The sequence below is a fragment of the Balearica regulorum genome, chromosome 5 (assembly GCF_011004875.1).
Source record: "Balearica regulorum gibbericeps isolate bBalReg1 chromosome 5, bBalReg1.pri, whole genome shotgun sequence".
In the NCBI taxonomy this organism is placed as follows: Eukaryota; Metazoa; Chordata; class Aves; order Gruiformes; family Gruidae; genus Balearica; species Balearica regulorum.
In genome coordinates this window covers 46,065,909-46,081,163 of record NC_046188.1, presented here as the reverse complement: position 1 = coordinate 46,081,163, position 15,255 = coordinate 46,065,909, and the positions used below count along the sequence as shown (strand labels likewise).

Below are 15,255 nucleotides of genomic sequence, written 5' to 3'. Positions count from 1 at the left end.
AAGGTAGAGGAGGTTAAGTTACTTCAGGTTCTCTGTACTATGGTGGTTTTTTTAATTTCCTTTAAGACCCATTCACATCTGCTTCCTAAGGTAGTGAAGGAGTTTTACTGGAGCATTGAGAACTTACCTGGGTTTTTTGTATGTAGGTGTTAAGTGTCTGAAGGGTAGTGTCGCTATGAACTGTGGATATATTGTTTTTACTTTTCACTGGAACAGGGATTTATAGTAGTCACAAACATTGTCTGTTTTCATTGCAGAGTAATTCAGACATGTAGCTGTCTTTCTGTAGACACTTTTAAATTGAGTTGTTAGATCATTTACAAACCTGCAGTGGTAGGTCTGATTTGATGACCAGGATAGGATCTGGCTACAGCTTAAGTTACACAGACAGCTTCCAAAAAGAACTGCATGAGTAAATTAACCTTTATACCTGTGATTAGTACAAAGGAAGAGTGGAGCCAGACTAAAGGAAGTAAGTATTGAGTGCTGGGGTAACTTTGCAACACGGATGTTCAAGTGACCATAGATATCTTAACTTGGCATGTTAAACTTAATTATGGGTAATAACTTCTTTGTTCTGACTTGCAGAGGTGTTGTAAAAGTTCTGTAAAATATCTGTTGTTGGTTTTCTGTTTTATAAATGTGCCTATACACTTCTATTGGATGACTGAGAAGTTTATAAATTTGGTGTGAAGGGAATCAAGTAAGAAGTAGCATGGAAGTATTTGTCCTGTTTTCCCCTTCATGTGTCTATTTAAAATTGTAATTTTTTCAAACTTGCTGGTCATATATTGTTATGTTTGAAAAATGATGCAATTCCTTTAATTAGAATACTAACTTCGAAGCGATTTATGACTGTTCTTATGTCTCCTGTTTTGTTTTGTTGCAGTTAGCAAAACGTGGAATGAAGGTGGCTCTAATCAGTAGGTCAAAAGAAAAACTGGACCAGGTTGCTAGTGAAATAAGTGAGTTGAAAATTTCTTCCCTAAACTTCAGCAGGCATGCTTATAAATCAATACAGTTGCACATGGATTTCATACATGCTAATATATACGGCTCTGATTTTGAAAAAGTTTGCTCCTCTGCACAATGCAAATGTTCCAGATAGAAGTGGTAAGGCCTTGCAGATTAATTTTACAAGTGTTCATATTTAACTTCTGAGAACAACAAGGCTTAATTCTGGAATACATACTTCTAAAACTGTTAGTCTTCCATAAGAACAGCTTGCCAGGTCAGACCGAAATACTGTCTATCCCCACAGTAGCTGTCTAAAATCATAAGGCAAAAAACCATGTAGCCATTATTTCATCTGAATATTCCCTCAGCTTGAAGCAAGTTTGGTTTCATGGGCTTTGGCCATAAGGATGGTTTCTTTGTAACTCAATGTTGTTGAAAACATGTTCCTTATGTTACTTATATTACCAAGTATACGCATTTATTGTGGGTCACTTTCCCCTCCTCCTTGTTTTTTGTTTTGTTTGGATAAACTACTCAAAGATCAGATTAGAGAGCTGTAAGCTCTTCTAGGGTGATGACCGTGCATAGCCATAGGAATATGGGGAATGAGTTAATGTGTTTAGGAACCTATATTAGGGTTTGCTTCTTCAGTAATTGTGCAATAAATGACTGCAATGCAAAAATAAGAGAGCAACTTAAGTATTCCAATCACAAATGTAAAATGGATATGTGTATGGGGTCAGTTAGGAGAAAGCTTCCTCAAGCTTCATGCTGACAAATGATTTTCCAATCGGAGGAACACACAAGGAATTCCTCTTGTAATCTGTATCTTGTTTATTAAGGCAGATTTCATGCAAGGTTATTAGTTTATGCAGAGTATGTCAAGATAAAGTGAGAAATGTAGCCTTGCATGTAGAGGTTTTTGATAAGTGGGGATGGGAGTTGTGTACTATAAAGCAGGCTTCTCAGCATAACGATGTTGCGTAAAGAAACCTTTAAGATTATGCTTCTTGCTTAGACTTTCCTAAAATGGTTTGCCTTCATAATGCAGATAACTGTAAGAGCTGCTCTATTTCAGAGGTCATAAATGTGTTATTTTGGCTTGAGTTTGTTAAATTTTTTTAATAAATTTGTTAGTGGCTCTGCTTTGCTGTAAAGCATAATCGGTGTAAGTCAGGCCTCAACAAACCGTCCTATATTAAGTTGTAAGGGGCTGCTTAGTGAATGTAAGGATGACTATGAAAGCCTCAAGGACTTCAACGTGCTTAACGATAACTGTTTTACTAGTTTATGGAAAGACAGAGGGCATACAAATCTGTTGACATAAATGCTGCTGTCTTTGATTTTTAGTGTCCAATATATGATGGCAAATGAAATGGTTTTCTAGACAGAAAAGTCCTTTCCTTTCTATGTGTGTGTTTAGGTGGTAGAGAGCATTCCTTCTTAGGACTCGATGCCATCTTCACTCTTATCTTCTGCTTGTTTGGAAATAATTGGCATTGTTCATCAGTATCCTGCATTTAAGGATGTCACCTGCGATACTCTAGTCAATATAGTCACAGTGTAAATGTAACAATATAGGTGTCACTGATAACCTGTGTGAGTACTGAAGCTGACTGCAAATACATTAAGAAGTTGCAGCATGGTGGTCCTTTCTGTAGCTGGATGGTAGTTTGCTGCGTGTGTGGGCATGTGCAGTCACGTTTCTTACAATGCTCTATAAAGTCGTCTTGCTAAGTAAAAGTGTAACTGGTAGAAGTATCTACAAATATCTTTTTCTGGAATCAAGCGCTTAAGCATGAAGCAACAAGCTTCCTGAAGATGGTCATAACCCTTTCTGTAACAGTCTCTTCCTCCTTGGGAATTAAGCATGATGCTGACAAGACAGATAAATCTACTGCTTTGAGCTTTCAGTACTTACATGATAGCTGCTGGGGGAGTTTTTCAGATTAAAAAAATAGGTACGTGTACCTATGTAGAGCAGCCTGTAATACATAATTACTGTTAGGCCTCACCCAAACATTTTTCTGCTTTCTTTCCTAAACCGTTCTGAAATGAGATGATTCACGTTGCGTTTTCAGAACATTTCTTTTGACAACACTGAGCTACTGAAATGCATACCTTGTTCATTGTAGCATATGCTGAAGGATTAGGATAGTCTGCATAATCAAGCGAGCCTGAGTCGCACTTTCAGATCCTGCTAGGTTTTAGCTGTACAGAAATTTCTTGTGCTGAGGCTCATGTGGTCTCTGCAGTCTGTTCAGAAGTTGTCATATATAAAGGTGGGTGACTTTGTTAGAGCTAAGGCTGTGAGTACTTGGGTGTTTCCCTTGCAGGCTCCTAAGATAGCTTTAAACTTCTTTATGGTGATCCCGCAATTGTTGTTCAAATTGAGGTGAGCTTGCTGCTCTTGAGTAATGACCCTTAATCAGTTTAAGGAAGAATGGCTTTTTAATTCCAGTTCTTTGAATTGTGTGAGCCCTGCATGTTTTCTGTTCCTTCCTCATTTTGCTGATCAGAGTCCTGCTCATCCTAGTGAATGGATAGATGCCCTCATTATTAAAAAAAAAAAAGGGCTTTTGAGGATCAGGTATGTTCATTCTATTTCAGAAGAATCCTCTCTTGTGCTCTTACAATATACTTGTACATAGATATCACTCCTAATATAAAATGCAAGTTGCATAACCACCATCATAAGGGAAGTACTGATGTGCCTTTCTGAATGTTAAATGCCATCTGACCTGGATCTGATATTTTTCTGTGTATATGCACATTGAACTGGCTGTACTGATGTTACAGGAAGGCCAGATGTTCTGAATTGGCAGCTCAGTTTGAGCAATGAAAATTAGTGGATTTAATACCAAGTAGTTAAAGACTTTAGAAGACTTTCCAATGTGTCTTCAAGCATGTTGTAAAGCTGAGGGGTTTTTTTGCAGAATACTTAAGTGTTGTAGGATTTGCCACAAGAGGGAAATCCTGCTTTGTGTTCCCTAAGAAATAGAGCATAGGCCACAGACTGAAGAAAAAATTTTTAATTTCTTCTTCAGTGTTCATGGACCACCTTTGCATGGAATTGCATAGGTTTTATGGAAACATATTTGATCTTTTAATCAAGTTTTCATACACAAACACTGACTACTAGCATCACTATACAAAATCCTTGTTCTAGTTTAGTTCGTGCTACATCACTGTTCAGCACCTTTTTAAAGTGCCTGTTGTATTACATTGTTAAACACTCAAAGGTTCAGGGAGGATCAGAAAGAAAACTTATCTGTGAATACGGACAATTATTTGAATGCCATGTAACGAGGCTGTTCCTTGATTTGCTGTATTTAATAATGGGTATGGTCCAAGACATCTCAGGTGCTCTGTGCCAGCAGTTGGTTCAGGAGCCATGGATTTCGAAGCAGAAAAGCTTCAGTTATTGCACTGCTGCTGATAGGTATGTTCTGAGCAGACATGAGAACAACTTTGCTGTAGAAACTTACTACCTGGGGGCTGCAGTATGAAGAAAGTAGTGAAAACCAGTCAAGCAGGGAAAACTAAAGAGAGCTGCTCTGTAGGGAAATTGTCAAGAGAAGAATTTGGTATTGTTGTAAGGTATTAGCTGGTGGCTTCACAGGACAGGTGGTGGAGTTGTGCATGAGCTGTGGGAGCCAAGAAAAAACAGTTGTAGCGAAGTAGTGTTCCTACTTGCAAGTGTGAGTATCTACTTGCAAGTTAAGTGCGTATAAACGCAATATGGGAGATTTTGAGTTGTCATCAGTTACTATATAATTCAAAAGGTTTTTTTTAAAGTCAATTCCCATTTGCTGCTTTAAAGTTGTTGATTGATACTATTACATACACCCAGGTGATAATAACAGCTCCTAAGAAATTGGACTAGAAAAATCAACTTTTTTCCAATGTATTCTCACAAATGATTGTTTAGCTGGAATACATTGTCTTTTAAGCCTTTAATACTGTTTAAGAACTAGTGTCAAAACTTTAATTTGATTTTGCTATATGTCTTTAAGAAAATACAGGTCTTTGCAATTAAAATCTGTGCAGCTGACTGTTTACTTCTAGTAAGTTTCCTGAGCTCAGTGTGTAGCGCTCCTGAAGTTGCTTGGTTGTGGTAGGTTCATCTTGGGCTACTCTTTAACCCTCAGATTTTGGGTATGTCGCAAACTGATACTTGTCATGTTTAGACTTGGGATCTATTGTGTTCTCACTACTCTGGCATGATCTGTGAGTACAAGAAAGGAATGGGATGTGGTGCCACACTCAGAAACATTCCTTCTCCGTTCCTTAGGCAGGTGGGTTTTACAGCTTTCTTCTGCTTTCTTGATAACAAGATAGTGGGCAGCATTCTGAAGCAGACCTGATGCTGACCACTGTGCTCCCACCTCAGCTGTTACCATGACCTACTGCTGCAAATGGCCAGTGCCCCCCGTGGCAAATCTGTCCGCTGCAGATGCTGAGCCGCACCTATGTGGGAGCACTTTGCCCCTCAGTCTCTGCCCTGTCGTTTCCATCTCCTCCCCACTCCCTGTGCCCCTGTAGATCCTCCTCGCATCTTGGAGTTGGCAGGTAAGAATATTTGCATTAGAGGAGGTTGAAATGCAGACAAACTCAGTGAGGAAGGAGACATCATCATCTTACTTTTCTTGCACAGAAATGACAAGGTTCACTTTCCTGAGCTTAATTTGAAGACTAACTGAATCCGGCAGTTATTTTGACCTTTTGTGATCTATTTCAAGGTAAATTAATGTGTTTTGCAGCCTTCCATCATCCGAGCCAGGTTCAGCTTGACATACTTGAAATCCCCCTATATTTCTTGGACTTGACAAAATGGCATCAAATATTTTGGACTTGTTTGGATGCACTGAAGTCACCTTTCACATAAAGTTGTAGCATAAGGATCTTTGATTCAAAATGAGCTCTTGGTTTTCATCTGTGAGGAAAGTTTCCCTTGGATGAAGTGAAGACATTTCCCATGGTTTTGCCTCGAATGGTGTCAGCCACTTACTAAAGGAGCTCACTGTAGAGAGCTGACAGAGGATTCAGGCTGAATTAGTTTTTGTTAATTTGTCAATAAATGAAATAAATGAACCCTGAATACAATCAACAGAGCATGTAAAAAACATAGAGCATTTGGGAAAAGAGCTTATTTTTAAATGTTTTATTTTCTTTTTTTTCTTTTTTCCTTTAAGAAGCATCATGCTTCTGTGGTTTGGGTGTTTTTCCCTCTAAGTACCTCTTTTTTTTTTTTTTTTTTTTTTATCATTTTCTCTTGCATTTTCTCAGTGAATTTTTGCCTGGAGTAATTTGAAGAAACTGAGTAGAATACTTAGAGAGAAACACTAGACAGATGTCCAGCAAGCTACAGAATGCTGTCCTAGGACTACTTCACCCTCTAGGAGAATTTTGAGGCAGCAACAAGGTGGGATGAGCCATGAGTAAAATGTTCTGCAGGTAACTAGTGACATCCTTTCAAAAGGACTTTGTTTACCTATCAACTGTCAGCATAGGGAGTAACAGAGCATGTTGTCATAGTTGCTTTTAAGGGTGAAAATCAGTTTAAGAAAATTTAGCAGTTGGTGTCATGGGTTACACATAGCAGTAAGTGATCTAGCAAGTTTTAGCAGATGGCGCTTTTTCACACCTGGCCAGACTGAGTTAGCCCCTTCCAGAAAGAAGGGTTGGAAGCGTGCTTGCTGTGAACCTCACTGCCAGAGTGCTTCTATGCAATATCTATTGTGTTAGTGTGTAAACTCATAAAGTCCATGAGAAGAAACGTGTAAAGGTTATTTAAATGTGAATTAGGTGTTCTGGGTTTTCTTTTCTGAATATGAACTACAGCAGAAGTAGCCTCTTCCACACCTCAGATACTCTGTGTAGTGTGTCTACGGGTTCAGGACTAACTCTGGGACCGAATCGTTTCTTGAGTCTTAATGTTCTACACGCCAGGCAATTAGATCAATGGCGCAGATGACTCGGTACTTTTGGAATGGAGACTGAGGAACCATGAATTAGTCATCCCTGCAAACATTCAGGATCACTGCTGCCTCCACCTGGCAGTAGTTAGATGAGGGAATAGCTGCATTTTCTTTATTATGTAGAAACTTAATGCCTGTCTACTAACAATCTGTTTACAACATAAGCTTTTGTGGATGCCAAAACCAAGAGCCCTTGTGCTAGTCTCCAGGGCTGTTAAACACCTTTTGTTAACACAAATGCTACAATAAATTGCTTATCACTTTCGGTGTAAAATAAACGGAATATTACAAGAAAAATGAGTATTGGATTGTTTTCACTGAGTGAAAGTCTGTTTTGCAAATCTGGTTTAAGGCAATTGGTGGAAGCTCTATTGGCAAGAGACTTAAAATTAGGCCTTTTAAGAGGCTCTGCAGGGAACAGTCTTTTTCCTGCACAAGGAAAGGACTGGATGATGCAAGCGGTGCTGTCGTCCTCCTACAACTTCCTTCTATGAAGGTATGTTTTAGTGTCTTGTCACTTTTTTAGCAGGTTGAGATCCATTACACCAGGCCTTTTTTATCTGTCAAAGCTGTAAAAATCCCCGATGGATTTCTCTGCTGAGGAAATGGTAATAATTGCTTTTATATTTTTTTTTAGGAATACGTTGTGGTGAGGAAAATAATTAATGCGTTAGTAGCTCTTCACAGAGAAAGGAAACTCAGTTGATCTGTTTTTCACAACAAATTCTGTAGAAAAAATTGATGAACGTGAAAAATAAACAATTTAAAAAATGGTGCAACTAATGGATACAAGTATGGTTGCTGTGTAACTCCTTAAGCATGTGCCACACTTCCAGGGCTGAACTGGGTACTGTACTACTTTGTGCATTAGATGTGGACTAATTAACAATGTGTTTTCCCTTACAAGTAACACTTTGGAGAACCCTGAAAACTGTGCTTTGAAGTCTGTCTTTTGACTACAGTAAACACTTTCATCTGCATTGAGTATCCACAGAGAACTTTTATCAGGGACATAAAAAATAATGCTGAATTAGCCTACAAGTTTGTTTCACTTTTTTTGATTTAATTCATGTAGACTGACTGACTTCAATGTCTTGAAATTGACTTGAGAATAAAGGCACAATTTTTCTGTTAATCCATACTATGATACCTTTCAATCTCCGTGAGTGTCTCTTAAATTCTTCTAACTAAGTAATTCTGGTCATTCTGGAATTCACTCTGAATGTGAATCTGAAAAAAGAAAAAAGTGGCATGTTTTTGTGGTGTGTTTTTTTTTTTTTTTAAATCCTTACTGTTGTAATAATTGTAGGGCTGAAGATTTTAGACTTTTATTTGCAAAAAGTGATGAAAAATTCATGTTTACGTGTACATACATATCATGCGTACACATTGTCACAGTCAGACAATAATAATGACATTAAGGAAAACTAAATATTACAGGAAGTATTGGAAATAGTCCACGTGCCCTTCGTAAAATGAGTTAGTAAACTAAAAATAGCTTTCCTCATGCTGTGTGAAAACCAGCACCACCAATAAATATCAAAAAAAAGCCTTGTGGAGGGGATTGCAAGTAGTGTCAGGGAAAGAGGAGAGATGGAACAGGAGTTTGAGATGCTGCCTGTCACACAATACTAACCTTCCCACGCCTCTCGTTGCACTTATCTCTGAAACAGCTCGGGATTGCATCCTACCAAACTCTTTGTGCAGCTTCAGCCACAGAGGATGTTTTGAGGTAGCGATGAGGAAAAGCGCACAAGGACAAAATGATGTTGTTATTGGAAGGCAGGATTCCTGACCTGCACAAGGACGGTCGCACGTGTGGTATCCGTTGGTGTCTCTTCTGCCTAGCCCCGTTGCAGTGTAGGGGAGTGAGGGGTTGTGTGTGGTGAGCATCAAAGCTGTGCTTGCCTTACTGCCTGAAATAGCATCGACGTTTGGAAACATTGCGATGACTTGACTCTGCAGCCCCCCTGGCTGCCTCTGCAGCTGTTTTTACAGACTGCTTGATTTTGTGTTTTTAGTTAGTTTTGTAATTAGGACAAGCTTGATTTAGGAAAGCTTACAATGTTGAGCATAATATTTGGGTGAATGGGCTTATTGATTCATCCTGTGTGTTGCTAAGAATGTTTTTCTGACTTGGTAAATGTATCTTAGAAGCTGTAATATGTTTTGATGTAATGATAGTCAGAGAGGAGCAAATGGAGACAAGTATTAATAAAGTATGTTTTCTTCCTATGTTTTGTAGTAGCAGTGCTGCTTAGAACCATTAAAAACTTAAATGTCCCCTGTGGCTCAAGGGTTTGTGGACTTTGGCTTAGAGATCCATCCTCTGCTGTGTTGTATTTGAAAGCTGAGAAGTGAGGAATTGAGCTCTGTGTGTACTGAAACTTAACTGTTTAACAGAATTATAACATTTTAAATAAGATCTGGCATTTTTTACACATTCTATACTTCTATGTGATTAGATTTTTTTTAAAATATTCACTATTTTTAAGGAAGTAGTATCTATGAAATGACATGTGCAACTAGTACAGTATGTAAGGAATTCCCTGGCAGTGTTGCACATGTAGTTGAATGAAAGGATTCTCCATCTATTTGTTAGTGCTTGACCAAATGTGCATACACACGTGCTTTTAAAAATGTGTTGAAACATAACAAGTTCTGTTAAATTGTAGGCAGGCATCTCATTATGCTATGCAGAAACTGATTCACTGTGGCATTCCTACCTGGAGACTTCTTTTGCAAATCAGGTGCAAACAGAGCTTTCTTTTAGCTACAACTTCAACTTTTGTTATTCCTTAGGCTACCGGTACTCTGCTTCAGAGTTTTATAGAAACGTCTACAACTTACATATTGTAATAAAAATCCTACTGTATCTGTTGCTGCATATCTGCTCCCCTTCTGAATGCTCGTGTTCTCTTGCATGGGGTCTCTGCTGCGCAGCATCGCTCTGGATGAGGGATCAGCACTGACCCTCCCTTATCTTCTGTGCTGCTCTCCAGGCTCGGGTCTCTTGTTTCTTCTTTCGCAGAAACAAGAAGTGTGATCTGTCATTTGGGACAAGGGCTGATACAGCTACACAAATGGGAACGCTAATCCCTTCAAGAAGGCTAGCCTTTTAGGTATTCGGTTTGTCTATGGATTTGGTAATTGAAACATAAATAACATGCATGTGGCAAAAAAGTCCAGAGGTTTTGCTCTAGATCACTTTTTTCCCATCTATTACCTGGGCTACTGGGATCTAATTCCTGAAGAATATTGCTGGTTCTCCAGGGTTTCGCTCTCTTTGCTCATAAGTATCCATACACTCCTCTAGTAATTCTGTATTTCACTGTGACTGATATGGGGGGTGGGGGAAGGAGGTTTGTATCTCACTTTACGTGTTTTTCTCATTCTCTTGGACTTCACTGGGTAGCATAGAACTATAATTAGCAGCTGGTCTCTATTCTTCTGAAAGGCAAAGCTCATTCCTTGCATTTTTAAGTCCCTACAAAATGATCAGAAAAAGTTAGCTCTTGTTATTCCCAGCTGATTTTCACATGCTTATATATGGTGAATAATATCAGTGCATAGTAACAATCTGCTATCACCAGTCTGAAAGTATTTGGTCCTTCTGGAAAACAGATTCCATCCATGCATGACACTCGGTGGGCTACTTCTGTGAACTCTGAAAGTCCCAAACTGGTTATATTCCCAAAGCGGATGGCTCTCCCTTAAAAAACCCCAAAGACTTTGTAGAGCTATCTGCTGCCACTCTACAGTCTGAAATTCTTCTTCATCTCTGCCCAGTATAGATATAGTACTAAAAAATTCATGTTTTGCTTTCATTTCTCAGCTTCTTACCCTTTATTGAAAGGTTACAAACTCTTTCTGGAGACTCAGTACTGGATTAGGGTGAGTTTTGCCACTGCAGTGATACTGGAAAGATGACATCTTTATTTGTGGATGTAGTTGAATCTCCTTACTTAAGCAAAATTTTCTCCTCCTGTATGAGGAAGAAGGGAGAGCTATTTTTCTACTGCTTCACTTGCATCTCTGGCCATCCTGAAGCTAAAGACCAAGTGAGACTTCTTTTATGTTTTTGCAAGCAATCGCTTTATACCACATCACTGTGGTGGCAATATTTATATGAGGCTTTGAATGTAAGAGATGCTTCAGTTCTAGCAAGAGGAGTTGAATGTACTTTCCTTGAGCTTGAAATAACTGTTCCCAGTACAATGTGGGCCTCATATCCTGAACCTCTGTTGCAAAGTTGACTGGATTTGTTTTGACATACTTGGTGCAAAGCCAACTGCTTTGAAACAGGTGGTGCAAGTACTAATGTTATTTTGTTAGGGATGGTAATCTTCTAGTTTTCCTGTTTCCCAGCAAAACTTTGTACCACAGACCCCTTTAACACTGATGCTGCTTCTCCTGACCACCAGGCTAGTGTCTATTTGCTTTTGCATCTAAGTACACAAGATTACTCCTCTGGGGGAACCTTCTTTCAAGCCCAGTTTATCTGTGCCAGACAACTTTACTTTTTTTAGCCTGTCAACCAAGATTTCAGTATAGGGGGGCTTTGAATTATTTGCAGGCTTCCAAAAAAATAAATTTGAAGATGCTTATCTCCTAGCCACCTTACAATTCTTTATTAGTCTTTATTTAGGATGGATGTAGCTTACTGTAGTTTCTAAATTCCCACTTTTTTTTTAATTCCTCTGTGATCCTTTTTTCCGGTGTTCTAGATAATGCAGTGCTATTTTGCACCTGAATCTTTTTAGTAGCAAAGATGTGCCCTAGTTTGCCCAATCATTTAGATTAGGACTTTCCTTTTGTAGCAAGGCACTGGATATGTTTTCTGTAAGTCAGACATCTCTCTGGCCTTTGAAGTTAATTAAGCTTTTGCTTCACCCAGTGAGGTGGTAACTAACCATCTTATAGATGAGAACTCAGGTAAGTGTTATGTCTTTTTGGCTTTTGTTTGGGACGGTGCTGGTGTGCTTTCTGCCACCAAGCTGTCCTTTCTCTACCTTTCTGACTTCAGTTCTCTGCTGCCTCAGTTGTGCTGCTCCATGGTGCCCACTTGCTGAAGCACATGGTTTCCAGCTTTCTTAGGTATTTTACATCCCCCCTCCCCCACAGTGCTGGAGCATCTTTCACTTACGATCTTGCTGGCTACAAACTCTGGAGGTACTTTTCCCATCATAAGGCAGAACTGGGCATCTCCTCTGGGTCTCTTAGGCTTAATCTGCTCCTTAGCCACCTTCGTTCTTGCATTTGTAATAAACACTAATGTCACGTCTCTGTAAGAATAGATATTCTTTGCCTGTGAACTATTGGTGACTTACTCGTGTATTCATACACAATTTATCCTTTTAATAAACACCCTGAACGTGACAATTTAGTTTCTCATTTTAAAATATCAAACTGAGTCTCTAATAGTGTTTGTTTGCAAGAACTTCCATGAACATTATACAATGTCTGTCTAAAAATGCAAAACAAGAGTTTAGGAAGATTATTGAGATCTGGACACATGATGCATCATTTCTTTTCAAAGAGTGAGTGTATTTAAAAGTTTGTCATAGTGGAGATCCCCTAGAAGGGGGGTGTAGGATAAATGCGGCCACTGGTTTTTGCTGTCTCCATTCCACCTTCCTTGTGCTTGTGAAATTCAATAAGCTTTGTAAAAGCTGAAAGGGGCAGGTTCAAATTCTGAAAAATCTAGAAGATGCATAGAAAAAGTCTGACATGCATAGGAAACTGAAAAGATGGACATGAAAACAAGTAAATGTTAACATCTTGATGTCCTCTGGCTCAAAATTGAAAAGTAGTGCAAATAAGTTACCTCTTCAATGTTAGTAACCAAATGTCGGTGAAGTATCAACCAATGCATAGTGACAGGAATGGGAAAGGAAAAAAATACCGTTATGAGGTATGACTGAGGAAGAAGAGATGGCAGTTCAAAAACCTAATATCAGATGGAGCAATCAGAATGGATCCAGGCACACCACTTTGCTTAGTCTTTATACCATTTTCCTCTATCTGCTACAGAATACCAAATACTTGCATAGATGGACCTCTGGACAGACCTGGAATGACTGCTTAAATGTTTTTATGCTTATTTTGAATAGTGGCACATTAACCAAGTTTGAGATGCTATTTGGAGTCCTCTTCTGAGGATACCAAAGGTAGTGTTTTCTTCAAGGGATTCTCAGTAAAAGTGTTTGCATTTCTGATGGTGTGTATGTGAAGAATGTGGTTAAATAGCCTATTTGTTTCCCGACCGTCTCATCCTGTATTGTGCAGAAACGCGTAGAATGGGAACGTGCCTCAGGAGGTCAGTTCTTTACCACCTGTGCAGAAGGTGGCACTTTTTTTGAGTTACATTTATGTTCCCCTTCTAATGTGTATTTTTTTTATACTGCCTGTCTTTGCGTTACAACTGTTTTTCTATAGGTATTGGTCTGGGACTTGCCCATGCCTCTTCAGTCTGACTGTTCTTGGGTTGCTATCTGGATCTTCAAAAGAATCCATCCCAGTATCTTCTACAAAAGTTTACTTTGCCTTTTTGTCTTGTACCATCCTGCTCTATCTCCATTTATGACTATTTGTTCACTCAACCTTCCCACAGCTGTGAAGACATTTTGTCAAGGCTTTGTTTGTGGTCAATGACTTATTTTTCAAATGATGGTGTGGTTGCAGATGATTATATCTGCTTTTAATACATTACCAGGATACTGTAGTGCATAGTTGGTCTCTTGCTAAATTAGTAGAAGTCTTGGCTAAGGTCATACAGGCCCTGTAAATTAACTGATCATGTGCAAGTTTTAACCTATACTTATTTGTAGGGTCAATACTGATCTCACTTGAGATTTTTAGTAAATGATATGATTAGAATGCTGGTGTGCCAGAGTTGAGAAATGCAAAGGAGGTCTGCTGAACTTCCTTTCCCATCCTTGAGACCTTATGGGTAGATGATGACTGACTGCTGCACAACTATTGATAATGTTGTGGTGTAATACTCAGTCCCCCGCTAAGCAGCATTTGAAGTACCAGTTCCAAAGACAAAACATCAGATTCACTTTTCAGTATTACATCAGGAATGCTGGACACACTGGCAGCTCTTTCAGATCCTCTAGCTGCTGACTGCAAAAACTGGCTGATACCCTTCTTTCGCTCCCTGTGGCGCCCAAGTACCTCACAATCTTCATGCTGAAAGTTCCATTAAGGAGTTTCAGTTTTTCTCTTCTTGGAGCCCAGTCACTGCTAGATATCCTGGATTAGGACACAGACTGGTTGCTTCTTTCTCTGTTACACTGCATCTCAGTCTTTTTGGCAGATAAGACAAGTATGTGTGCTACTCTCTCTTCTAGCCCATCTGTTTGAGAACATCTTAATCCTTCTTAAGATCAAGGAAATTTCCTTTTCCATTGTTCATACAAAGCAGAGCACACCTGTTCTCCTTGGCACATTGTGCGCTGACTACTAGGACGATCTTACGCAGAAGTGACTTAATGCTATTTTCATCATCATTTGACGTGGACCCATTTTATCAGGTGTATCTGCTAATCTTTTCTCTCATGTAGCAGATCATCCCACCTATCACAGGTTCTGGGACAGAGGACGGGGTATGCAGGAGTTACAGGATACCTGAACGCTGGTGTGAAATAGGGAGGGAGGGTTTGGTCAGTGGATGGCATCTGCCGGGGCAAGACAGTCTCACATGTTTGCAGTGAGCAACCACACAAAGGCTGTGTCCTCTGGCCATACCGGTAGGCAGTCTTCTACTTTTCATATGGTTTTATACACTGTACTACCCACCCCCCCGTCCACAAAGGGTGCTGCGTCTTTTTATAAGTGTATTGCTTAACTACTTTAAATGAAACGGCTCTTTGCTATTTTTCTAAAGGCTCAAAGAAGGGTCTTATATGAACAGTGGTGTGAGAACTTTTTTTCTTTCTATTTATAGGTCTTCAGATTTTTTTCTTCTTACGTCATCCTCTCATTATCCCTGTAGTGATTTCAAAAGGCTGCAAAGATAGATTGGTAACAATCCTAATGAAGAGTGTTTAGTATAAAAGGGCCAGTACCATTTGAGCAAATTTGTGAGGATGGTGTTTGGGTCCTTTAAACAGCTTGCATTTCATGAGGCATCTGAGTGGCAGTGAAGGCAGCTGCAGATCCCACAAAGCAGTTAAAAATGACATGTGTGTAGAAGTGTGCGACTTGGGCTTTGCCCACCCAGTCTACTTGCACGTAGTAGATGTGCCTCTAACGCTGCCTTTAATTCAGTGTCCTGTAAGAACTTGAATGTGTAAGCTAAATATTAGAACAG

General features: G+C 39.3%; 1 protein-coding gene across 1 annotated transcript in view; it reads left to right on the top strand.

Annotated features, from left to right (window-relative positions):
- Positions 1 to 15,255, top strand: part of HSD17B12 (hydroxysteroid 17-beta dehydrogenase 12) — a 91,564-nt gene that overhangs the window by 37,791 nt on the left and 38,518 nt on the right. Inside the window, 1 exon segment of the mRNA XM_075754710.1 lies at positions 890 to 965. Within this exon segment, the coding sequence (XP_075610825.1) occupies positions 890 to 965 (76 nt within the window).